We start from the raw sequence: 27,663 nt of genomic DNA, 5'->3' as shown, positions 1-27,663 counted from the left end.
GCATAAAATGAATGCTAGATTACTTTAATAATTTTCTCTTATCATCTTGCAGTCTTTTATCCAATCAATAATTGAAAAAAATAATTTTTTTTCTTTTGAACAAAATGAAATTATTTTATTGACATTACTGTATTGGTGCATTTTCTAAAAATCCCATTTCCACAGACATACAAATACTAGATTTCTGTTCCTTCTTATTCTTAAAAGAAAATGCCAAACAAAAACAGCACTTAGACCGTCTTTCTTTTAAGATATATGGAAAATAAATTGCATTATTACATACAGTCCATACATTATTTGGTATGATAAAACAACAGAAATCAAAAATTAGGTTACAACTATCTGAATCATGAGTACAGTAATATGAATATTCCATATATTAATGAAATTTGTTTGCTTTTATTACCGTGCAAAACAACATATACATATCTACTGAATGTGTAAGAAGTACAGTATCAGCCAATGGGCCCCCATAGTGACACAATACTTGTTATAAAAGATGACAATGAAAACAAAATGACTGAATATTCCTATAAATACTCATCGCCAATTAATTAACAACAACATCAGTACTTTACCTAATCGAGATGTGAAAATGGCTTACATGCAATATACATTTCAAAATGGTTACCCTGTTATGTGCCTACAACAGTAAGATATTAGATTTTTAGTCTTTTGCTGGTGTTTCTGATCCAAATTCTACCTACTAATTAATAGATGAGGTATCCAACCAGGTCTTGCATAAAAACAGCAAGAACAATGTTTTCGATTGGAAAACATACAATAAATATTGTATCAGATGACCACTCCTGGGCAAATAAAAAAAAAATGAAATCAGTAATTATTCAAAGAAGAAAAAGGCTAATTTGATTGAAACAAACTTGTTTAAACATAGAAAAATGCAATAATGCAATAGCTCTTAATGCGGTGGATTTTAATTCCATCCCTGCCCCATTACAAGCCTACTATCCAGGCTCTTAGTCAAACCCACCATTTTCATTCATCAGTGTCGACACAAGATATTGTCAACGCAAATAAGGGAGATCACATGAATCTGTCAACAAGTGTGCTGCTCCTTCTCTGACACAAACAGAACATTAACATCAGGAAAAACAACAAAATGATCTCACTAAGAATGAGATTATAAAAAGAAAATTTCACTCTTTATCTACTTCGGCTGTGGATGAACAAGTCTTTAGGTGATGCATCCTGCTACGTTCACTTGCTGGCCAATATACAGTCCTTTGCAACTATATTTGAAGACAAACCTGATCTTTATCACTTTTGTTCTCTATCTGTTAAATACTGCTGTAGCTGCACTATGTGGAATTATCATTACATCATTTACATCCAACAGAGTAAGCTTCTCAGCTAGGTAACAAAAACAATCAAAAAGTACAGAGATGTACTCTGTACCTGCATCTGAGAGGTTATGAATAGTGTTGGGTGTCACTGCGTATTTATCCCTCCATACTGGACTGAACTGAATGAAAAACACAACTATTTGCATTTGAAGGTACCGCTTAGGTAGGAAAACTTAAACAACTAAACTGACAAGCCTACCGGTGGCTTTGTTGGCAACAACTTTCTTCTGTCAATCAAATACAGTCTGTAAAATGCAGTAGAAAATTCACGGTTTGTGCGTAGCTTTAAAAACATATTAGACACTCATGAAGTCACAGTTGTGATGCACCATTAACAGTGACTGATTTCCAGATGGATATTTTCTTTTTTTTTTTTTGCTGTTTTTTTTGGAAGTCAGTCCTGGTCCTCTTAACTCTGGACTCAACTGGTCATGATATCCGTCAACACACAGGTGCACACGTGCTGCATTTGTGCCATCTTATCCGTCTGTAGATGGCCTTTCGAAAGCTAAACCCAACAAGCATTGACAGCCGCTCTTTCACATACAGCTGCAGAAGGTTTGATATGTATATTTGCCTCAGGTTTTCAGAGAGATATTACAAATCAGGAGCTTCGGTTCTCTAATGTGGTGTTTTTCTCTCACTGCAGATCAATAGTCATTGATTAAAAGCTGTAAAAAAAAAAAAGACAAAAATTTAGCCGTATTGCTTTTTTACAGCATAAAACGTGCATGATCAATTAACTTGGTCATTTTAATGCTAAGGTAAATATCATTATTACCCCAAAAAGATCCTGATTTTTTATAAAAAGGTTATTTTTCTAAGGCATTTTACTCACTGCAGTAAAAGGAGTACTCCCACTACAGACTAAACATTTAACCTGTAAAGTGCTGTCCAATCATTTCCCTATTAGTGATATCAACAATTCCTTATTATGCATTTATATTACTACCCCCGCTCACTTTTCATTTTTCTTAAGAATCAGATTCATCAGTAACACTGTCATAATTGTTAAAAAAAAATACCTGATCACAATCGCTCTAAAATCTCTAAAAAGGACACCCAGAGATCACATGCTTTTCACTTTAGACAAATAGTGTGACACTTACCAAAATTAGAGTGTGTGACAATGATAATGCAATTTCAAAATGTTTAACAGACATTTACAATCTACAGTACGAAGACACCGTCTGCCCTTTCAATGACAAATCAAGTGTGTTTGCACGTAAACCTTTCCAATAGCGCTCCACTCGATTCCTGTTTACAATCGGTTTGCAGGGCTAGATCATTGTCCAGTACCCAGTCTGCGTCCAGAGGATTCACGGCTCTACAGAGCAAGTTCAGCAACACTGCAGAAATGTCATCAAACATTCACTCATCCTTTCATCCATTCACTCATAAGAGGCCTGTTCTCTGTTTTAACCAGGAGGTGGCAGCATCGACGCTGTCAAAGAAGTCACTGGAGACACCTTAACATGAAGTTGGTTTTGATACTGGGAGGGTGAAGGCTCGGTCAGCTGTGAAGCAGCCTGTGTTTCTGTGGGCAGTGATTGCTGGAAGCTGGAGCCTCGCTGGTGTGTGCATATCTGTTTTTGTACGCCGTTTTGTTCGGAGCTGAAATAAATGAGTCGGGCGCTGTTAGCTTGTGGTCCCTTGTTGCTTGAGGACTGTGTAGACGTTATCCACTTTGCTCAGCCTCTCGAAGAACGGGATGAGGTCCAGCAGCTCGGTGTCGGACATGTCATCAAACCACGAGGCCACAGGCACCTAAATGTAAGCACAAATTATCAGCACACACCATGGACATCTGCAGTATTTTCTCCTGAAATTATTGGGAAATACGTAAAACAAAATGTGAATTTTCAAAAACAGATTCACTAAGACAAGAGTCATCAGTGTCATGACTGTGTGCACTCACTGCATTATTAGGGTGGAAGATGTAGGAGGCCGGGGAGTTGTCCACAATGATGACTTTGTTGAGATCACGACCCAGGCGGCTCAGGTCCTTTACGTAGTTTCCTCGGTAGAAGACGCAAGACTCCCTAAAGAGGCGGCAACGGAATGCACCCCACTTGTCCAGGAGATCAGAGACTGGGTCTGCATACTGGTTCAAAGGAAATTTAACGGATGAATCAGTAGAAACAACGGCCAATGGACGTGTGCATGCATCTACTGTATTTGAAAAACTGGAAACCACCATATGGTATATATTTAGCTTTTCTCCCCTTTGGTAATGTCCTACTTCAGATTTGAAGCTCTGTACTTTCTGACATGTATTTTTTTTTCTATTCAGTAATAGTTTATCACTGGCTGGTGTCCAACCCCATTTCCAAAAAAGCTAGGATGCGATGTAAGATGCACATGTATGCATGCTTCGTTTAAAGGTAGAGTATGTAAGATTTTCAATATTTTCAAAATAAATTAAAAGAATAACTACAATCATAATTAGATAGTTTTTTAAACATGTAGGTTCCAGTCTGTCCATATTTGATGCGTTATTAAATTACAAGTTTAATTAATGACAAAGACCCTTCTTGAATGTTTTCTGACCAGTAAAAAAAAAAAAGTACTTTTTTTCCACCAGTAGGGGGGGTATAAACCCATTTATTGCAGAGCGGCTCTGAGCTACAGCTCACAAGCGATTCCTGGCCTTATTGTAGCTGGCAAGGAGGAGGGGTGAGGGGTGAGTTTTGCTCATTACTGCCAACCTGTGGTCGTTTGTGGAGGTAGAAGTTTTGTGGTTTTGCTCATGACTTAGTGTTTGCCACCTAGTGGTGGAAAGAATCGCCTTGAAATCTTACATACTCTGCCTTTAAACAGCTGAAAACAGCACAAAGACAACATGCCAATTGCAACAACTTAAACATGTTATCATCTTGCATCAAGAAAGTTACAACAGCGGCATGCTTAAGACAGCGTTGCATCATCTCTTTCTACTTTGAAATTTGACGAAACATTTCCTATTGTTGCAACAAAGTCGACTGCAGCCTCCTTTGTCATAATTTTCATTTCATAATGTGCCAAATGTCTGAAAGACTTGACCTTCAACTAGGCCAGTTTAGCACCCAGATTTTTGTAATAATTATCAAACACAGCAACCTTTTTACTGGTTATACAGCAGGATAGTTTTACTTAAACAGTTTGAGGCTGAAAAGGCGACAAAATAGAAGATAAAACCAAGTTATACGGAGAATAATCGACAAGTCTACAGGGATTTATAGTCAGTGTTACCTTAGCTAAACTGGCAGTGAACAGGACACACTCAAACAGCTCTCCCATCCTCTTCAGAAACTCGTCGACATGCGGCCGCTTCAGGACATAAACCTGGAACACACAGCAGTTTCTAAAACAGGTTCATTCGCACCTCATATTTCTACACACACGTTTCTACAGAACATAGAGGCCTGAGGAAACGCTGTTACGTTAACGTGGGTCTTGATGAGTCTTGAAGTTTTACAAACATTTCTAGGCAGCACAGGGCTTGTTAGACGTACATAGCTGCATTAAAAAAGAAAAAAAAAAAAAGCCCATAGATTACAAAGAGAAAAGCATCTGTCTCGTTGAGGCTCCTCCGCCATCTTTTCCTTCTCAATGCTGTGCTGGCGTCTGAGGGCGCCGTTCCTAAATCAAGTCATCCGGAACAGGCTGTGCTTGTCTGAACAAACCTATCCTGGATTACTTGAATCAGGCCCAGACCCATGGCATGTCATCACGCTCCAAGCGGCCATCCTCAAATCCCTTAAATGCAGACAGCACCACCTACGCTCAGCAATAAAGTCAAGAGTGCTGTCGCACAACTGTAATCACAAGAAGAGGACAGCAGATGACCACAAGTTAGGCTTTGCAGACGTTTCAGCTGGATGCTAGCGTTACCTGGTGTACTGTTCCATCGATTTCCACAGGAATGATGAAATCTGCATTGTTCACAGGCTGGGAAGAGAACAGGAGAGTCCGTTTTAACCAACATGGACGTTTACATGATTTAAATCAGACGAGACACGGTGATGCAGGTAGAGACAAAGTCGCCTCAAGTGTTTGCACACAGAGCCTACAAATGTTTATTTGAGTTCATGAACCCACCGGTCTGGGTTTGGAGTTTGCCAGTGACAACAAAAAAATGTCACAGTCAGAGCCAACAACAACTAGATGGGAAGGGGGTTGTGGAGCTTGGAGGGTTTCTTACTGCTGAACATAGCTGTCTAATGCTGTAATATGTGATCACAGGGAACTATGAGCCTTTAAGCAGTTTTCAAATCTTGCACAGTCTGCTGGTCCAGAACTCAGCTGCCCGCCTGTTAACGGGGAAAAGACGGTATGAGCACATTACCGCTGTACATTCTCTTCATTGGCTGCTTGTCTCAACTGCTTAGAGCAGTTTTTAAAGTTTAACTTTTGGGTTTTAAATGTTTAAATGGTCTGGCACCTCTGTATCTTTTACTGCAGCATCATTGTCCCATTAGAGCTCCTAGATCAGAAGACCAGATGCTTCTAGTAGTCCCGAGGACTCGACTCGTGACTCGTGGAGACAAGAGCCTTTTCTGCAGCAGCCCCCCCCAAACTCTGGAACAGTCTCCCTTTTTCGGTGAGGTCTGCTGGGACTTTAAGTGGTTTTAAATCTCAGTTGAAAACTCATCTTTTTATATTTAGAGAGAAATTTATTCTATGGAATGCCCCTTGAGATGTACCATCTTGTTTTCGAGGGGGTCCAAAAACATAAAACAACACATCATAATCAACAATTACACAAATTATACGCAAAACAATACTTGAGATACAGACTAAACAAGACAAGACAAACTTGCTCACTCCTACACCTCTCCACACTCCTGCAATGTACAGATGTAAGACACAAAAATTACACAGCAGGGGATGTCAGAATCAGTAATTATTAAACATGTCACAGAATTGGAAAGAAAAAAAAAAAGCAATAATGTAAAGAGCAATATGAAAATAATTTATGTTTACTCATTATTTTCAGTAATTATTATTATTTTTACTAATTAATTGTTTTTTTTCTTCACTTTTCTTCTCCTTGCTTGTCTTCTTTATATTGGCTTTTTAACTCCAGAGACCAGGACCACAATAGTCTCATTCGGACAGAGACGTTCTAAGAACTGCGTTCTGAGAACTAATAGCGTTCTAAGAACTGTCCTTCGCCAGAGAACCGTGTCACTTTGCATTCGGACATGAGTCGGAGACCCGATCGCTACCGATCTGACGTAACCATCTGCGACAGTGACGTGTTATTTTAGCGCCACTCAGCAACAAAACAAACCGCGAAGAGGAAAACACCACAAAGGAGCAAAAATGGAGAGCGACAAGGCCATCGTGTTCTTTGTGTGCTTTCGAACCCCCTCTGGATTTCCTCGGCTGAAAAAACGGCCAGCAGGGCTCTGACTTCGTCGTCCGTCCACTTATCAGCTGCACTCTCCATGCTTCCGTAAACAGTGGTTTTTAAAAATGGCGGCGTCTGACGATGCGGAAATTAAGTAGCGGCGCTCAGCGCGAGGGCGTAGCTATCACCTACGTCAGCCTGCTTCGTCAGATGCGTTCCTACAGAACTAAGGAAAGACCCGGAAGTTGAGTAGGCGCTGAAATGGTTATAGGAACTCAGGGGCATGGTCCCTAAGTTCCGATCTGTCCGAATGCGCCAAAGAACTGAAAAGGTTACAGGAACGTCAAATGGTTCCTACAGTGGGAAAGAGGCTAATGTCTTTTCTGTCTTATTTTGTCTTTTTTTTTTTTTTTACTATTTTGTCTTAATTTTAGTGCTTTTAATGTTGATTTCTTTTATTTTACCTGTACATCACGTTGGTTACTTTAAGGTATGTGAAAGTGCTCGACAAATAAAGTTTTGATTTGATTTGAGTCTGAGAAATGAATTCTGCTTACCTTAAAAGAGCTGTGAACTAACGTCTCGTCCAGGTCTATGACCACACAGATCTTTCCAGAGTCTTTTGACTTCACCGGAGGCAGCAGCGGTTTCGCCTGAATCTGAAAATACCACAAAGCAGAATTTCCTCAAGCCTGGGAAGAGGAATGTGCAGAGAAATCAGTAGAAAGAGCAGAGGAGGGCCGAAGTTTTCATTTGCAAAGATGGACGTCATCCTTTTTTTTTTTTTTTTTTTTTTTTTTAAATTTGACTCTGGAATTTGTTGTCAACGTCATCAGTAAGGTAGAAATGAACACCTTGGAGACGGTTCCATTCTCTTCAACTAAGAGAGGAGCATTGTTGTTGACTGGTGGGGGTTCAGGCTGGTCCCGACACAGGCAGCAGAAAAGGTTGGAGAAGAGGCCTCCGCTGCGGGGCTTCTTGCTGGATAGAGAAGGAGAAGACCCTGCAGAGGATCGCAACAAATTAGAATTAGTTCAACATTTTGCTCTTATATCACAATATTACCTTTAAAATCTTCTGCCTCTTCTAAACCATTATAACCAATAATATTGTAGAAAGAATGACCAGAAGGAGTTCATTCAACATTAATTAAATACCAAAAACGTGACAGACTTGAAATTATGAATGTATTTTAGGCAAAAGTTTTGCACAATGTCACCTGACTGATGACACCAGGAACAAAAACAGGAAAAGTGAACATCCCAGCAGCTTTCTTTGTACTTTTGTCTCATGCACAAATCCTGGAGATGCGGGTGCATGTAAGGAGCTGTTGCGTAACTGCTTCTCATTCGGTGTCAGCAGAAAACAGTCGCTTGAGCAGCGCTTTAACACTTTACTTACTGTACACTGTGGTTGGATCTGAACATTTGAAAGCCACTTCAAGCAAATCAGGAGCTTATTAAGGAATGCAGCGAGCCAATCACAAGGCAGCAGATGCATTCTTGCACGCGCTTCATCTTAGTGCTTCCGTATTCATCGTTTCTAAACAAGAGCACACTGATGGCATTCAAGATAAGTGTTGACACAGAATGGGAACTGTAAGCTTAATAAAATGTGATCTAACAGCCCAAACAAAGAGAAACACACTGATGGACACACCTACACTAAACTCTTATAAAAGTAGAAAAACTTCCCTGTTTAACAACAGTAATGACATTTTTTAGATTAAAAAAAAAAGAAAAAAAAAAAAGACCTCTGGCTACATGATGTGGATCATTTAGTTCAATGTTTGACTTGACTTAGCATGAAAAAAGCTCCTGCAGTTTGCTTACAAACTGATGATTAACCAGACAAAAATGGTAAACTCAGCGTGGGTTTGTTCCCACAGGCAGGAAAGAGGACTGTGCACCTGTAAAGCTCAATGGTTTACAGATCAGCTCCTCACTCACTCTGCTGTGCTGTTTCAAAGCATCAACTCATTTCTATTCACACACACACTGCAGTTTACACCGCAACTGTAATTATACGTATTGTACGCATAATTTATAAAATTACATGGTAAATACTGTAATGTAGTTTGAATAAAGAATTGGACATACGTGAGTCATACAAACAAGCCCTTTTTTTTACTACCTGCATTGCTAAGCTGATTATTTACAAACTTTCCTGGTTCTAGTAGCTCAAACATTAAGTGGTTTCATAATTCAAACTGAATATTAAATACAAGTGATATAATAATCTATTTGAGTTTAGAATAAGATGTAAAATAAATGCTACTCGAGGACACCTGTCCAGTAAACTCTAAGCATTGGTTATACTGTATGTGTCAGCTTTTTAAAATTGAATCAAAACATGTGTCTGACTGCTTATAAACAGCTGATAACATATCAATAACATATCAAATCAATCCTGTTATGCACGATCATCAATTCACACTTGTGTTTTTTTTTTTTTCCCAACCAAGAGGGAATGTCACTGCAAAAACGCGACAGTATGACACACAACATTAACATGTTTACTTGCATTTTTTTTTAATTGGTTGGTTCTCTAATTATTATTAATGTTTGATCTTGTTATGCATTTTTGTTCTGCAGTTACGGAGCACGACATGCTTTTCATTTTGATAGACCTCTGTTAATATGCATGTTTACATGTTTGTGAATTCTTTTTTGAGCTGAAGACTCACTGTTGTAGATGAAAAGCATCAAAGTAGGAACCAAAGGCAAAAAGGAGGTAAGAAGGTCTTCCCATCAGACTGGCTCTGCCTGGAAGAGCAGGCAAACACTCCTCATGGAGTAATTATTTGTGACAAGATATGTGATGCTGTCTGTTATACACATCCTGATCTCAGAACTAAAAGTATCACTGGACAAAACTATTAAATCATCCTTTTTGTCCCTGGTAAGATGGCAAACCCTGGCCAGGAAACAGTCTGAGACAGCTGGAAAAAAAAACAAAAAACGTTGAAATATCCGCATGACTGGTTTAACCAGTTACCTGTAGCTTAGGTACAAGAAAACAAACAACGTGACACTCTGCAACAATGCAGACATCCGACAATCAACATCCAAAACTTAAAAACTGAAAAACCCATCCAACCAACGCACTGACCTTTCCTCTCTGCTGCATTTCAGCATCAAGTCCGATCAACCTTTTAAACGTGTTGTAGCAGTAAAAGCAGCATGAAAAATGTTGGGGTGTATTGATCCTTTTGTACGTTGACTAAAAGAAAACGTAAAAATTACTTTTTGGGGAGGAGATCTGCTAATCAGAGCAATGTGCAGGAACTAGAGACATCTAGTGGCAAAGTTGCAGATTGCAACCAGCTAGTTATCCCACACTTCACCCCCCGCACCTTTCAGCAGTGAGGGGCAAATAGTAGAAGTTCGGACTACTACTGAATCTTCTGCCAACCTTTTATGAACCTTTTATTTGAAATAAAAAGCTTGTAAAAAAAAAAAAAAAAAATGTTGTTGACCTTGAAACTCAGGTGTTTGTCTTAGACGCTGAACTTATTTCTTCTTTGTTTGTAAAGCTCTCTGTAATTACTCTTTTATTTCTCCCATTAAGACTTTGTTTCTGCCTCTTTATGCCCCGTACTCCCTCTCTCCTTCTGTCCGGACGTGACTGCGTTACCAACACACAAACCACTGTTGTCCATCTCTCACACCTCTTTCATTCCCTCGCTGCCATTCCCTCCTCCTCCATTTGTGGATTCAAACCCTGTGTGACCCTCCGCCGGCCTCCACCGCATGCAGGCCAAAACAGGAAAAGGAAACAGACGTGTATCAGCGGAGGAAGCTACTTGCCAAAATGTTTGAGAAGAACAAGACTAAGAGCGATACTATTCTCCATGCAGCTTCTTCTTCATGCTCAGTTTCACCTGAATATGTTGTTTAGTTTCCTCCATGTTTGATCCAAACTGATGTTCTCCCTTCATCTCACAGCGATTCCTCATCTCTAGAGATCTTTTCTCAAATAAACTAAAACCAATCGTAATTCTTGCCAGATAAGGCTCACCTTATGAAAACGAAAGCAACACACGTTTCCTTTTTCACTATATTGTCTGTAAAGTTCCCTACATTCACACACTCTGTCTTAATTGTTTATTTTGCTTTTAAACCCTACATTTATTTTACTGTTAATGTCGTTTATCACATGCTTTTCTTTCGGAAATCCAGTGCTTGACTGGTATGAGCCAAAAAAAAAAAAAAAAAAGGAGGCCATGCATAAATTTACAAAAAGCAGCATTGTGAAGATGACAAAGATGGTAAAATGGAGTGGAGCAGAACATCCTGTAGGCCATCGACTAAAGAAAACACCTCCTGACTGACACTAAAACATGACTCATCAGAAAGGATGAGCAGAGCAAAAATTTTAAATGAAAGTAGAAGTGATAATGCCCTAAAAGTAGTTATATCAGCACATTTCTTAAGTAGAAGCAATAAAATAATAGCATGCCTGCAGTATTAACTCACTTGGTAGGAAAGTTTTTTTTTTTTTTTTTAAAGGTTCTTAAGAGGTTTATTGTACAACTCACTCAGAAAACAGACTTACAGAACTCAGATCTGTTGATCTCTCAGTTGTTGCAGCCACTTATGTATATGATCAGACGTGCACATAGACAACTGTCCTTCATGTGTTTGGTTTATTTGTTCTGTGCAATTTGACACTGCTTCCCTCCAAAATAAACCACATGCATATTTTTAGAGGACTGGATCGGAGAGCTGGAATGCGACGCTGCCAGACCAGGTGGAATCCAGGGTTTTGTCGATCACCTGCTTTCTGCACCATCCACACAGTCCTACACAGTTTACTTTGCATTTACTGCCCGGTAAGGGAGCCGGTCAAACAAACAACTTGCAAAAACCAGGTGTTTGCAGAATACTGGTGAATAACAGCAAGAAAAATATAAATAGTGCCATAAAACGTGGACAGAACAGAGGACAAGCAGCGCACTAACAGTGACTTTCAGTTTTGTTTTTCACTCTATATAGTTGTGTTTGGTAGTTGCGTATTTAGGCCTACTGGTCTGTTTCAAACCAAATGGGGAAAGTATTTGACACCTTAAGGTTTAAAATTTGATTTTTTTTCTGTCTAAGCTCAAGACCCTGCGGAGAAAATCCCATCTGCTACAAGATCCCTTACGCTTTCTGTCACCAAAGGAAGTTCTTTAACATTCTGGCTGTGTTTCGAGTTGTCATCATGCTGAATGGAGAATGGCTTCAGGATCACTCAGTGGTGTACCGAATGGTGCTTAATGATACTTTATAGATATAATTACACACAATAGCTCGCTGAACAACGATCAACATGCATGTTTAACTCCATTGCAGCTCATACAAAAGGCATGCTTTTTTTATTCTTCCTAAATCTAATGACGTCTACAGACTGAAGAGTAGAACTGATAAGCATCTATCATAAACAGATGGCTACCTGAGTACCATCGCTTCTACATGTTTACTGTTCTCTATAAAAACAGAGGAGTGGTCAGGACTTCTGGTCTGAACGAGCACTGCCCAATATTCTGCAAAGACTTGTGCTGATATTTTAAATTCCAGACATGTCTCTGTGTGCAAGATAAATGACCAATCTCTCATTTTTATTCTTTTATTTGCAAGAAGATGAACTCTTCCTAATAAAGAGTAGCTGCAAAATGACAAATGTTATTTTCAGTCTATACACTAACCAGCCAAAATATTAATACAGCTAACTGAGTAACTCAGTTAGCTTCCTATTAAATAACATGTAATCTGTGTTTTAACATTCACCCAGATGCCACCTACCTAAAAAGTTTTGCAGACCAGTCACAAATTGCTACTGGTAACATTTGCAGCCAAAAACTGCAGTGACACCATCCTGACTGGATTTAATGACGTCTGTGAGAAGCAACAAAATCCCATATTGCTCACATCCCAGTACCAGTCTGGACTCCCAGATGTTCTTTTGGTGACATCTGTATTATTGTTATGGCTGATTTGTCTAGATCTAGATCAAACTCCAGTCCTCAAGGGACCTGATTCGAGTCAAATGGACTTGAATCAGGTCCATTCAGCTTCTTGTCAACCTGTTTATTCATTTCGGTCAGGTGTGTTGGAGCATGGAGACAACAAAAACCTGCAGGATACCGGTCCTTCAAGGACTGGAGTTTAACCGCTGTGCTCCAGATGGTATGAACTGTCATATTTACAGTTGCATTATGGGAAACCAAAATGGCAAAAGACCAAAGAAAAAAAGAAAACAAAAATTTGTTAATATACATCTAACTTTGCATTTCAAGACTGATAAAGCATTTTTGCAAGCTGAAAAAGGCAATAATGAGGCTAAAAACAGAATAATGTTCATCTGTCATCATCAACAGATGATTGCAATGATGCTTTAGTGAGGTTGGGCATTTGAAAAGGAAATATGAGCAAGTTTTTTAAAAAATAATTCTGAACAAAAAGTAGAAAGGGTTTTGCAGATTTCTCCTCAGCAGTGCAGAATATTGTTAAATAATTCATGCAGGATGAACAGGATCTGAAGGAATTTCAGTGAGTAAAAGACAAGAGCACAAGCCCGAGGTGGACACCAGTGATCTTTGATCGTCCAGAAGTATTGTACCAACAACAGTCATTTGTCACCAGCTGACAGATGGATTAGAGTGGGAAACCTTTGCCACGCAATAATAAGTCACATTCATAAACACAACTCAAGACCTTAGTATCAATCTAAAGATTTATCTTAACCTTGTCCAGAAGCAGCATCAACTTCTTTGGGCTCAGAAGCATCTGGGATGAAGCGCCAGACAGTGGATTGTTAAGATCTTTTATTAGAAATTGATGCTGCGTGCTCAAAGACCCAACCGGACTATTATCAGCAACAAGTCCACAAACCAGATCCTGTGATGGTATGATTCTAGTGCTCCTGGCAGAAAGCTCCTTTATGCTTAAGTGACAGCAGAATTCAGGCAACAAAGTTCCTTAAGAGCAAAATGTCGCCTTCAAGACAAACCAAAATAAATAAGAAGCACTGCGTTACTACACGGATACAAGGAGTCCAGCTCAGATGCAGCCATAAAAAAGCCATTTGTGTTTTTAATTCCATGCATATATCGCTTAAATTTAACCAATAAAAGAGCCAGACGTGTTGCCCACAAAGACATCTGGTTCAAGCGCAGCAGACAAACGTTTGAACTGCCGGGTGGAAATAAAAAACCCGTTTTCAGAGCGGCTGTTCGCTTCGACTTTAAATAAAACACACGCGACTCATAAGAAACCACAAGGCGTAAGGGACGTCATCAGTGTCAATCAGTCAAAACACAATCATCAAGAAGATGTTATATAAAGGTTAAAAAAAAAAAAAAAAAAAAAAAGATCTGCTGAGTAACAATTAACACACAAATATATATATATATATATATATATATATATATAAATGGCTTGTACATCATGCACACACCTCCATCACGTGTTAAATCAGCCGCTAAAACTTCGCAAAAATGAAAAACTCAATTTCTTATGTGTCGCATCATGACATCTGCGTGGAACAATCTGTCTGCTTGCTGCTCATGACGACATGATCAAAACGATCAGACCTCCTTATCAGGTTTTAGAGCCGGTCGGTGTCTTCCTGCGAGTCTTCCTTCTCCATCATACTGCCTCTCTGACAGCTTTTCAGACAACAAACAGATGTCTGATTGCTGCGGCTGCTCTGATCTCAAACAACGGAGAAACCCACCAAAAAACAAGAAACTGAGTGACGCAGCTTTCCTTTTTAGCTCATCTGCTCATAACAAGTCACATGTTTTTCACACATGTCTGATACTGGTATCGACACAGCTAATGACACATCTAGCTTGGATCAATGACAAGAATTTGGTTTTCTGTAGGGATTTAGGTCATTGGGAAGGAAAAGATCTGAAACGATGTCTCACTGGGCTTTTATACACAAAATATGTCATTTTCTTGAACTATATGGTTTGTTATAGAAGCTCATCAGAGTCACAAAAAGTGTCGGCAGAAGTCAATAAAGTTGAATTTTGTTGTCACTGTTTACTTGATCCTGCTAATGTCCACTTTATTCTTTTTTTTTTTTTTTTTGGGTCAAGCCTAGAAAAAATCTACTTTATACACCAGTCATTCTCATTCTACCATTCAACCAATTAGCCCACAATTCCCAGCTTTCACCGTTGTTACATGAATCTGAGAATTACTCAACATGAATACTGTGTTTTTATATAGATGTTGATTTACAGTGCACTATCATTAACATAAATAAATAAGGTAGTAGAGCTGTCTGATATTATCAGCATACAGATATTATCTGCCGATAACGGCATCGAAATGAAACATTGGAAATTATTGGTATCGATTTTTACTTTTTCAATGACGCAACCTTGATACAATATGTACATATCATATATCGAACTCTTCAGCTTCATCTTATCTAATTCAAAATGACCAAATATAAGAGATATCATGTCTAGTTCTCTGAAAATCTTTGTTTGTTGAGCACAACATGCTCCAAAAATTTTGGTATCGCCTGATATTGGTGTCGTAAATTAAGAGTTGGACAAAATAGATATATTGGATATTGCAAAGAAAGCTAGCGTTGAACATTCCTATATAGTCCACATCTATAAGTCCTGATGGCTTTCCTGCACTCTCAAAAATAGAGGTACAAGATAAGGACATTTCTGTACCTATAGGTACATTTTAAAGAAATGTTCTGTCAAAAGTACAATACTGGACTTTAAGAGACCAGAAGCACACCTTCAGAGTACAAAAAAGGGTTCAAAGTGACATAAAGTACAAATTTGTACCATTTTAACCATAAGGGTACCTGCAGCATTGAAAAATGTTTGTCGTGACAAAAACTATTGTTAGCAGTAATTCTAATACTAACAGCCACATAATTATATCTAAAGCAATTTAAACATTACAATATATAATATATATAATTGTTTGCTTCAATTTTATAAATATATATCTATTCATTTATTAGTGTTTGGCTATTGTCATATTCTCTTTTTTTTTTTTAAACTTGTATTATTATTTACATGGGTTATAAACACATCCTGTTTCAATATAGATTTTAGTCTTTAAAATTGTACTTATTGTTGTGTATTTTGTTGTCTGTTCTCTTTAATTATGGATTCAAACATGCTTCTGTTGAAAAGATACACTCAAAGATGTCATGAGGATGAACTTTAATGACAAAGATGGTAGATGTGATGCTGACTGACTTTAAAATAAGACTTTAAGCTCCATGATCTTTCATAATTGATGCAAGAAAGCATCAAATAACTTAAAAGTTTTTAAAGAGTTTACAGTTTAAATGCCAAAAGACTAATGCGATGGTACATCTGAATGAATCTAACAGAACAAGACAAAACGGCACAAATCGGCCAAAAGCAGCACGATCCCACAGTTAAGATTATTCTTCTTACACGTGTCAGAGTCCATTCGGGTCAAACAGAGTCAACATGCGGTTTCATACAGCAGCTATGCGTCAAAGAGAGTAAACATACTCACAAGTATGCAGACAAGGTTATGCAACGGATTAAGCTAATATACATTTACAACAACAACCAAAAAAAAAACTAAGCTGTGATTGGAAGCATCAACCTCAGGTCGTCTGCTCACTTTTCACTTGATCCTTTATTGTCAAAACATGCACTACTGTAGTCAGCTGAATATAGTCCTCACCTCCAGCCACTATTTAAATGTCAGAGGGATTGGATCATGACTAGCAGGTCACCAGATTATTCAGTAACCTGCATTAGCGCCAGTCTGTGTACAGCAGCAGCGCCACAAATCCATGTTAGTGACAGAACTGATAACGTTAGTGCTGCACTGACGGAAACAAGCGTTTCACAGGTTTTTCAGTGAGTTCAGAGGAAAACAGAGAATTTAAAAATCTACCAACAGACTGGAGACAACTTGATTTGTGGCTGTTTTTTTGTGGCTGCAGAGTTTATTCTTATGATGGTGTTAACTACACTTATGACTTATTTTTAATCCAATAAACTTTTATTTTTTTAAGGAGAAATCTTGGAAAACTCAAGCTGATGGAAAGAGTCAGCGGCATTGACGGTTACACCTGCGTGAAAAGAGCATAGGCCAATTAAATGAAAAGATGCAGTAAAGCAGATGATCAATATGTTTGATCCTGAAAGTGTGGATCTCAGATGGGCAGTGTCTGAGACCCAGGCATTACAGAAACAGCTACGGTTTATGGATTCCCATAACAAGCTTAAACTACATGGCACTGACATCATAAGTTGTATTGAATGTTGTTGTTTGTGGACGGTTGCACTCATGCATTGATTAAAATCCCTTCTGCATTAAATGAACGTCATCACAACAGCAGCTGGTACTGATGTTGCTTGATTTGTAAGAGGGAACAATAATAATTATTATTATTTTTTATTCTATATATATTTTTTTTTTACATTTCAGTTAGGCTAATAATCATATTGCCTAATCATATCTTCCTAATCCCACTAAATCCAATGTGAACCAGACACCATCTGTTAAAATTTCTTGGAGTAAAAAAAAAAAAAAAAAAAAATTGGAAAGGCTTAGTTAAATTAAGTGCAACTGAACTGTAGATTTTTTTTTTTGTTTGTTTGTTTTGGCAAAAAAAAAAAAAAAAAAAAAAAAAAAGTTTTTGAATTTTAGATATCTACAGACTAAATCTTACACAAAAAATAAATACATAAATAAAACAAAAAAACTATGGATCTATAAGTCGTTTGATTAACAACTATAATAATAAAAACAACAACAATAATGCCTGCAGGATTGCACCATACTTGCATTGATACACTTATTTTCGGCCTATTTACTCATAATAAGAGTGAAATATATACATATATTATTGTGTGTGTGTGAGAGTGTGTGAGTTTGGTCCATGAGAAACTTGTGAGTTGGCCTGTTGAATCCTAATCACGGACCTGAACGTCATTTCCTTCACTTTCATCACAGGCCAAAGGGCCGCAGCCGTGATCTGTGACACTTCAAATCTGACACTTTCAGCGCTCTTATTTGTCTTTTTTCCCTCCTTTTGGTTGGAAAAATTAAGAGAAATGCAATATTATGTCCAGTGTGAGTCGTGTAGAAGGTTGTAAACAAGTTACTGCGTTGGCTCGGAGTTTTAGGAGCTGGTCGCAGAGCCGCAAAACTTTTCCTGACAGCGGAAAAAAAAAACAAAATATGAAGACACTCACCCCTTTCTCCTGCAGCTTTACTTCCCTCTTCATCTCGGCTGACTTGAGTGATTATTGAGGACGGATTGTCCATCACATCCAGATCTGGTCCAGAGTGCTGACCTCACACTTTAAAGTTAGGGATTGTTCGCCGAGTCGGAGCTGCATGAACTTAACGTGAAAACAAAACTAAAAGGCGCCGGAAAAACACCGCAACAAGTCGCCTACAGCGCGTCCATTACACTTTGGCGACTGTCGTCCACTCGGATATCCGCTAACCTTTCAAGACTGAAAGTTATCAAACGTTTGTCAAGGAGTTGGCAACTTTGATTCAATATGGTGCTCAACTCCGTTTGCAATTTCAAGATACAAACATGGAGGTTTCAAGGCTTCCCATTTTACTTAAAGTGGCGCAGGGAGGAAACAGCCGCGGACAGCACTCCGCCTCGCCGTGTCTACAAATTTGACGACGATCCCTAACCGGCTGCCTGAACAAAGTTGTTTAAAAAGTTTCGCCGGCTTCACTTTTACACTGTTAAAGTATCTTAAAAGAGTCTAAACACGCATGGTTTGTCACTCACAATGCTAACAAGTTATACAAAGTTATTTGAACTGTTCCATCATGCCTATATATCTTTAAGTTTTTTAAAAAAAATCGATACGAAACTTTCAGCTTCGACGACTGCTCGCAAAGCAACATTAAACGGTGGCGAGCGATTGTTTGTGTGTGTTTGAAATGGTTTACGTGTACAGTGCGTGGGTGTATGTTTCAATCGTCATGTAATAACCGCTGTCGGTAAAATGTTACTAAAGTACTGAAGATTTTTTTTTTTTTTTTTTTAAAGTAGCACCAGTCAAGAAACGCCCAGTTTGGGCCCCTTGAAACTGCCTGTCGCCAGGGAGGGTCGCACAATTGCAGTCCCATTTTCCAGCGATGCGCATTTATTATGCTCTTTACAACATTTTCATCAGAGTTTTGGTCAGTCTTTAATGACTAAGAGCCAAGATTGCAAATATTAGTGTAAAAATAAAGAGACAATCACAGCCTATTTACATGTGCATGGAACCTTTTTATTTTATCTTCAAAAGAAAAAGATAAAAATTTTACCTTGACTACCACCTTGAGAAGGTAGTAGCCTAACTGAACTGACTTAAATATTATCTGTCCTAATTGACTTTTTACAGTTGCATGTTAATGAAAAGTTGTTTGCTGATGTAAATTTCTTTTCATTATTTGATTATGATGCTAATATAAGCTGTGAGTCATGTGATGCGAGTGAAAGTTGGATGGTCCCCAAAGTATTGTTGTCCTTTGATGGGAATCCTGTTATAAAAATGTTTATCTTACACCTGGAAACTCCAGTTGTACTCATCGTGTATCTGCAGCCTGCAAAACATGAACAGTAAGAAGTCAATTCTAATTTTATTAAGAATTACATTTTTGATTTTGCTTTAATTCATAATTTCACTGTTTAAAGCTTCTCATATTTATACTTGACATAAAATTATAATTACTATATTAAAAGATAGTTAAACAGACTTTTTTGTAAACATAACAATAAAAACGTTTACATATTTGATAACAGAGGCCGAGATTGACATATTCCGTCTTATTTGATTCCACCTATATTTAATTGGTCCTTTGCATGTAAACACGATGACACAAATCTTAGATGTAATGTTTCTGCAAATACACGTTATGTCTCTTGCATTATTATGCAGCCTCGTAAGAACAGATTTTACCTGCATTTACCCTTTTACTTAAACTCCTGATTTGATTTGTCCCAGAACTGGAGAAATTTAGGAACTAAAGTGCAGGTGTTAAGTTAAAAATCCACATTTCACTCAAGTTTATTCCTAATTGTATCAATAGTTTATTACATACTATCTCATAAAAACATGTTCAACTTTTTTCAACACATATGAACACCGCAAATTTGTACATTTCCAAATTTTCAACCATCCAAATTCATATAAAAGGAACACTGTGATAGAGCAATACACAAGACTCCTAATATTACAAGGATTTCATGTAAATACTGTACAAACATACCACTTTCTAATGTTCAAGCACTGTAATCAAACTTCTGCTTTATAAGCCAAGGGACATACATTTAGAAGATCAACATTGTGTATGTTAACCTGATTGAGGCACTCACTGGATGATCATGATCTGAGCAACCAGACCAACCGATGTAATACAGAAAAACGACAGCTAGTGTGTGGTGTGTGGGAATTTTCAGAGAAAAGAAAAAATCATTATCTACATTATGAACTGCTCTTAGTTGTCTCAGAATTAGGATTAACCATAGAACAAGAAGTTGCACAACAAATTCCTATCACACCCTACAGTAGTTCACCATGTGACTCTTGATACCAATCACAGAGATGCTCAATAATTGAATTTTTTTTTACATCACTACTAATTTGAAACATGGATTTAAAACTGCTTGCACACACACGCACATACATACACACACACATGCAAATAAATTAACATGAAAAAGTTAAATTTCCAAAAGGAAAAACAAAACAACATATTTATATTTTTGGTTTTAAATTTTAAATGCGACTAAATGCAAAAAAATAAGTTAGCAGCTAAAATGATGGTACATTCACATGAGTTAACTACTAAACTGAGTGAAATAAACAAGGTTCTGCAGGAAAAACTACGGATGGTGACATGTTCCAAGTTGATAGTGCATGAGAGGAGACTAAAAACGTTCAAAGTCAAATATTAATGTGCGATTTCAGAATTCACAATGTGACTGTGCAATCAAGGGAAAACCAAAGAACATCCTATGTCCTTTCACTTGAGTGCCACTTTACGAGTTGCTCTGAATTACATTGGACCCATTGCTACAGTCCGTTTTTTTTCTGGTGCTGAATACTGAATTTTCCCAAAATAACACATGGAACAGTGCTAATTCAGCAATATCTCTGTAGCTTGTCTCAATGCCTCCAACAGCGCCTCATAGCAGCAGTGGTTTAACTGGTATTTCGCTTTCTTTTGGGAAGATCCAACTTTGCCAACTCATGTCTGTCCAGCATTTCCACCGTTTCTCTCACTTGGGGCTGGAAAAATGTGGGGCAGTCCCAAGAGTGGGAGTACGGGGCGAGTTCTGGTATGTGCGCAGCAGCACCTTGTGCTTGGTGGCGCTCTCTGTGCGACGGCTTTGTTGTTCCACCAGGAACTCCTTGAGTCGACTCGAAGTGAAGGTGAGAGTCTGCCTCCTGAGCCTCATCAGGTAGGAGTCCTGCAGCCAGGCGTGTGTAAAGCAATCACGTGTGGTTGGGCGGGCCCTGAAAACACAATAATACAATATATTACACACACACACACACAAATATTATATATATATATATATATATATATATATATATATATATATATGTGTGTGTGTGTGTGTGTGTATATATATACATATATATATATATATATACATATACACACATACACACATACATATTGTGCTTGATGATTGATGAAGGTTACCATGGAAAACTGCTCAACATCTTCTTGAGGAAGGCTGAGGCACTTTGGGACACGTTTGTGTACAGTTTTGTGGAATCGAACTTTGCAATCAGGATTTTGGATTCAACTTGTTGAGGGTCTTTATCTTCAAAGGGTAGCCGACCACTAAGCCTGGTAGCAACAGGAAAAAAAATAAATAAGACTTAGGAAATACATTTGCTATATTAAAAACCAATTTTTATCAGCATGCCAATGTTATTGGCAGATATCGACATTGAAATGCAACATCGGAAAATATCGATATTGGTTTTTATTTTTGAAAGACAGCTTTTATGCAAAATGCACATATATATGAAACTCTTTAGCTACATCTTCTTTAACTCAAAATGATAAAATATAAGCGATGTCATCTATAGTTTTAGATATTTTTGTTTTGTTTGGTACAGCTCTGTCCAAAAATATTGGCTGATATCAGTATAAAAAATTAAGACTAGACAAAATTGGCATAATGGATATCTGTAAAAAAAGCCAATATTGAACATTCCTATTAACAACCCATTTTTGTAATTGAAGCCAGTGTACTGGACTGAACAAAAACCTCTCCGATATTTCCAATGTTTCGCAGAGAGGTTGTAATAGTAGCAAAAGAAAAAACCTGAATGGATGACTGACTGACAGACTGTATGAATGCATGAACTCACAAGATGTAGGTGACAACTCCAATCGTCCAAACATCAGCTGGAGGACCAACAACTTCACCCTTAACCATCTCAGGAGCTTGTCAAAAGAAGCAAATATATAAAAGAAAAGAAAAATAAGTAGTATCAAGCCATTTCACACACAAACACTGAAGTTTTCAGGCGAACGCATGGACAATTTTGTGTTACAATCTTTTGCAATGGTTGTACTTCACAGTGGAAGATTCATTGATGGTGCTCTCACAACATGAAACAAGATGACCTACGCATCAACAAGAATGCAGAACGTTATGAAAATGACTATTTTTGCATAAGAAAGGAGTCTTCTTGACTGTTTTTTGTACCATATCAATGCTATATTGGAAAGCATCCACAATGAGAGAAAAGCAATGTAGTATATGAATCATTCATTCTTACCGGTATTCTTACATTCCTTGTTTTGCTGTTAATGCTCTGCAGGATTAGCTGCTACATTCAAACCACATCTGATCTCCTGGATGTTTTACATGTTGTTCTCACAATAAAGTATTTAAGACGCCTCTCACATGCCACCAGGCCTACACCTTTTCAATTTAATTCAGACTTAAGTTATGTGTGAAAATGGCTTCAGAGTGCATCTCCTTACACATGTACTCTAGGGTTCCTGCTCCGGAGTCCTGGACTTTCAGATTGAGGGGGTTGAAACTCTGAGCGCTGCCAAAGTCCACAATCTTAATAATGTTGAGGTTGGTCACCATGATGTTGTCAGGCTTAAGGTCCAAATGGAGGATGCGGCGACTGTGGAGGTACTCCACAGCCTGGAGAATCTGGACCAGGTAGCCCACCACATCATCCTCAGAGTAACGAAACCTTTGGAGAGGGAAAATTTATTTCTCTTAGTTTATGAATACCAAATCAGCAGCTGTCTGTGCTTGTGACTTCTCATCTAAATTTAAAGTTTAAAATTTAGCAGGTTAAATAATATTTCACAACCCACCAAACAGGTTGACCCTGACTCTGTGGTCTTTAGTGTGAAGTCACAAACCCAACATCCTACCTGTCTATGAGGCTGTACAGCAGCTCTTTGCCTGTGCAATATTCTGCCACCAGCACCAGGTAACGCGGCGTGACGTAGGCCTCGTGTAGAGCCATGACCTTCTCATTGTGAAGGGATTTCAGAATCTCGTACTCTTTCAGCACTTCCTGCTTGCTCTCCTGGCTGTAGGGAATGATCTTTGCCATGTAGATTTTACCCGTCGAATTCTCCCTGCACTCACGAATCACTCCGAATCGACCCCTGAGCGTACAATATGCAAAGTCCGTTGTTACAAACAAATGGTAACAAAGATTCATCCTGTACTTTAATGTCATTTACAATGAATTCAAATGTAAGAATATATATTTCATGTATTTCTTCTGATCTAAACAAATAAAAATGAATAAAAATGGCAATGTCAAGGTCAACCAGTCACCTCAAGCAGGGATCCCCAACCCTGGTTCTCAAGGGCTGGTGTCCTACAGGTTTTCCAAATGTTCCTGATGGAACACACCTGACTTAGATTCAGACAAGCTCTGCATATGTCTGCTAAATACATACTGATTTGAATCAGGTGTGTTGCAGCTGGGAGACTTGGAAAACATACAGGACACCGGTCCTGGAGGACAAGGACTGGGGATCGCTGACCTAGAGGGTCCTTATATGTCTCACCTCGCTTTCTCATCGAGGAAGGTGTACGGTTTCTGTGGAATTCCCTGTCGTAGGGCAGTGGAGGGTGTGGCGCGTCCAGACGGGGTACCTCTGGTGGGGGTACTGGCTCCTTCTCCAAAGGGGCTGAGGCTGGAGGACTGGAGTACTTGTGGAGAGAAGGACACTGGAGTCGGAGCCACCCGAGCAGTGGCTGTGCTTGTAGGGATGTAGGTCGGAACTTCAGCCACTGCTGGCTTTGTGGGTGTTGGAGGTGGGGTTACAAGAGTAGGTGGGGGTGATACAGGTGGGGATTGAGTCATAGGGGTCACCACATTGACTGGACTCTGGGGTTTGGGGAGGACAAAGGATGGAGGGGCTTTGATGATGGGAGAAGACAGAAGAGGGGTGCTTGATTTTTGAGTGTCTTCACTTGAAAGGCTGGACGGAGGAGAGGGAGTGATGACCATTTTGGAATATGGGGATGCAGCTGGAGGGGAAACTGTAGCATCTGTTGGAGAAGGGGCAGTGGAGGGGACAGTGGAGACAGTTGTCCTGGCAGCATAATTCTGGGCTGGTTCAGGGGCTGGGACTGTCTTTACAACAGCGATGGCAGGTGAAGCTCCTCCAGCTGTGTGACAGATAACATACTTTGAGGATTTTCTCAGTATGCTTCATTTCCACACAAATCTGGTTTTGAGGATATTTTCAAACGTTTTTGTTTTATTTCACAGAAGATGGAAAATGAGATTTTTAAAATTTCATTCACTTCCATCTATTTTTTAGTTATCATACAGGAATCAGTGAAGATACATTTATGGGTGATATACATTTTTCAAAGATCACTACATACCTGTATGTAGGATTTAAAGTCCTTTCATCTCCAACTGATGCAAATGTTTTGCACCATTTCCGTACTGTGTGGTCTCTTTGTCAATATGTGTTTTTCCTCTGCTTTGTTCTTAATGAGTTTTTCATGTCACATCATATCTTTTTTTTTTTGTTTGTTTATGTGCAGCTCGTTCTGGTTTTCTCATCCTTCATTCAATTAATGGTGAATTCAGTTTAGTCATATTGGGTTTCATTAAGGTTCTTTGTCTCTTCTTGATTATTTTGTGACTCATTTATTTTGTTTCATTGCAACCCTTTTTCTTTACTCTTTATGGTTGTTTATAATCTTATTTTTGTCATTTTGCCTTTTTCAGTTTTAGCCATTCAGGATTCCTTCTTGTTTGTATCACATTTTATATGTTTTTCCATCGTTTTAGGTCCAGCTTTGCATGATTTTGTGGTTATATGCATGCCATTGTTAAGATTTTTTTAAAGTTTGTTACATTTTGATAATTTTGTATTTCCTTAAAGCTCTGTTTGATGTTGTCAAAGAAAAAAAAAAAGATGCATTCTCTGCCATGATATAGGGCATTGTGCATTTCTTTGCACATATTCCAAGTCTCCTGACAATAAATTTGTCTCTCTTAATAATGGACATTCCTCATGCACACATATCTGCTTGTTTTGTGATACATATTATTTCTCAAAGCCACATTCTCCACCTTTTTGCATGTGTTACATTTGTCCATTTGCATCTCTTCATGGCTATCTTGCCAGATCATTTTGTTTGGGTAATTTGCGTTGATCATTTTTTATATCTCTTTAAAGACATTAGGGCTTTGTGTTAGGGGTGTCCAAGATTGGTACTGGAGGGCCTCTGACCTGCAGGTTTTGGCTAAATCCCTCCAACACACCTGGCTTACACTAAAGGTACAGCCAATGACTGAATAATTGAGTCAGGTGTGTTGGAGCAGGGATACATGGGAAACCTGCAGGATTGTGGCATTCAAGGATCAGAGCTGGACACTCCAGTTTTATGTAATTAACTTAATGGCCATGTCTCAATCAACTCTCCTTTGTATTTTTAGCGTTTCTGTCTGGAATGTATTATATCAAAAGGATTTCTGCCTATTTGTAATCTTGTTCAGGTGGGCCGCTTATTGGCATTACCTGTTGAGTCCAGGTTGACTGGAGCAGAACAGTTGCTGTAAGGACCCTGTCCGGCCTTGTTGACGCATGACACTCGAAACTTAAAGACGCCACCTGGTGGCAGGTCAGTGACATTGTAGTAGCAATCCACAATTCCAGTAGATACTGTGACCCAGTTAGAATCACCTGCAGAAGAATGAAAGGATAATCATGTTAAAAAAGACTTTTAAACAGTAAATTAATTAAATAAATAGATAAAATAAATAATGCCTAATTTTCTTTGTTCATTTATTTGCTCTACTATGAATACCAAGCATCTTGCAGTTCACAATTGAAACACTAGATGGCAATGTTGGAAAGCGCATAAGGAAGTCATTTGGACATAAAAGTGGATTCAAAGTGAGCTCAAGACTGAGCTTACTGCTGAAAATTATATCTTATTTCTTTTGAAAACTTGGTAAAAAAAAAAAAAAAAATTAATTAACACATAAGGTAGTCACATGATGTGCATCTATACAAAAGCTATTTCCTCCTCAAAGCTTGATTTAATTGAATATAGTTTTGCCCTTATGTCAAGCATCATGTCAGTATTAGACTAAGATAATGTAGTTTAAAAAGGATTACAGTCTGAATAAAGAATTACACTATTCTTTTTTTTTTTTTTTTTCTGAAACTCTCTCACCTTCTGCTTTTTTCTCCAGAGTGTAGCTGCATGCGGATTTAGTGTCCGCTGGCTTCCACAACACCAGGGCTGTGTTGTTGTAAGTCTGAGCTACTTCAGGCGTTCCTGGTCGTTTTGGGACACCTTGAGTAGCAAATGGGGGAATAAAATGGAAAAAACTTGAGAAAAACCCTAAAAATATATACAATACATATTCAACAATATATGAGTAATATTCTTTTTTTAAATATAATCATGCTTTTAAGGGATTGTGCATGTAATGCTTAACCTTGTTGTTGCTCATAGCCTCTCACCTTTCAGCTTCAGTATGAGAATAATAAGATTTTGTAGATTCTTTTGAGTGTCGCAACTCAGTTTTTGTTTGTAATTTCTGTCTCAGCAGTTAAAGAGTAAATCACTCCTTAAAATACAAATTGGAAATCATGTGACTCCTTATTTTCTAAATGCATTTTAGGTTATGCAACGACAAACTACAATGAAGAAACCAAGAATTCAGATGAGGTAATTATTTTTCCTAGATATACTCTGCCTAATTATCAATAAATAATAGGATATATAAGTAAGGCGGCATGTCTAAAACCATGACAGGGAGTTCAAATACAATCATCATAAAAAAGGTTAATATTTCTAGTGAAGCATATAACCTCTTATAATAAAATAAATAAAATGCTGCTTTCATTATACACTGTGTGCAAAAGCATGACTGAATGCTTGATAAGAACCGTCACAGCTGATTTCAATCATCAGCACACAACTGCAAAAAACCTAATTTGCTCTTATTTGATAATGAATATGAGAAAAGCCAAAAATCTACTTAATCTGCTGTAAACCTAATCTGTTGACATTAATATTCATTTTAGTTGCATATATATTCACACGATTCCCAGTGCAATTAAAATCCAATCACACAAATGTGAAATGAGGGAAATTATGTATATCTTTGAAAGGCAAATGAGCAGCTGCTCTTTTGAGAGAAGAAATCACTGTATTTGCAGCACAGATGTAAGAAGTCCCCTATTCCCATTTTCTCCAAACCACATCGTAACAAATTAACTCCAAACCAGTACTGACATTGCTGTGGGTGAAAACAGGAAGAGTACTTACAAGCTATAGAGAGCGTACAGGAGGTATTGATTGTCGCAATGGGATTGGTGGCTACGCATTCATAAACACCAGCATCCCTGTGGATGGATTTCTGGATTGTAAGAAGCTGCCTGCCATCTGGGTGGGAGATCAGGTTGATCCTATCGTCAGTCAACTCCAATGGTTTCCGAT

At 38.2% G+C, this 27,663-nt stretch overlaps 2 protein-coding genes across 2 annotated transcripts in view; both read right to left on the bottom strand.

Annotated features, from left to right (window-relative positions):
* Positions 1-3: 3 nt before the first annotated feature.
* On the bottom strand, positions 4-18,229 carry ctdsp1 (CTD (carboxy-terminal domain, RNA polymerase II, polypeptide A) small phosphatase 1). The gene is made up of 7 exons (XM_079263928.1): positions 17,912-18,229; positions 7,554-7,702; positions 7,257-7,358; positions 5,238-5,294; positions 4,596-4,688; positions 3,283-3,468; positions 4-3,131 (listed from the first exon to the last, which is right to left on the bottom strand). The coding sequence occupies exons 1-7, from the start codon at positions 17,982-17,984 to the stop codon at positions 3,003-3,005; spliced, it is 789 nt and encodes a 262-aa protein (XP_079120054.1). The 5' UTR covers positions 17,985-18,229; the 3' UTR covers positions 4-3,002.
* A 1,517-nt stretch (positions 18,230-19,746) lies between these two features.
* The window catches only part of spega (striated muscle enriched protein kinase a), a 56,496-nt gene continuing 48,579 nt past the window's right edge, over positions 19,747-27,663 (bottom strand). Inside the window, exons 34-42 of the mRNA XM_079263950.1 lie at positions 27,493-27,663; positions 26,389-26,511; positions 25,728-25,892; positions 23,751-24,357; positions 23,100-23,339; positions 22,689-22,912; positions 22,067-22,142; positions 21,387-21,536; positions 19,747-21,193 (exon numbers count right to left, since the gene is read on the bottom strand). Of these exons, the coding sequence (XP_079120076.1) occupies positions 20,956-21,193; positions 21,387-21,536; positions 22,067-22,142; positions 22,689-22,912; positions 23,100-23,339; positions 23,751-24,357; positions 25,728-25,892; positions 26,389-26,511; positions 27,493-27,663 (1,994 nt within the window). The 3' untranslated portion in view covers positions 19,747-20,955. The remainder of the gene's footprint in view (positions 21,194-21,386; positions 21,537-22,066; positions 22,143-22,688; positions 22,913-23,099; positions 23,340-23,750; positions 24,358-25,727; positions 25,893-26,388; positions 26,512-27,492) is intronic.

Source organism: Telmatherina bonti, assembly GCF_933228915.1.
Source record: "Telmatherina bonti genome assembly, chromosome: 24".
Lineage (NCBI taxonomy): Eukaryota > Metazoa > Chordata > Actinopteri > Atheriniformes > Telmatherinidae > Telmatherina > Telmatherina bonti.
The sequence above is the reverse complement of the archived record's forward strand: the minus strand, read 5'-3'. Positions and strand labels throughout refer to the sequence as shown.

Bases quoted from the DNA above. Each gene is read 5' to 3' on its own strand.
- ctdsp1 (XM_079263928.1), bottom strand. From the start codon at position 17,984: ATGGACAATCCGTCCTCAATAATCACTCAAGTCAGCCGAGATGAAGAG. The intron at 7,359-7,553 runs GTGTTCATTTCT...TGGTATTTTCAG, and splicing joins AGAATGGAACCGTCTCCAAG to ATTCAGGCGAAACCGCTGCT. The intron at 4,689-5,237 runs GTAACGCTAGCA...TGTGTGTTCCAG, and splicing joins TCGATGGAACAGTACACCAG to GTTTATGTCCTGAAGCGGCC.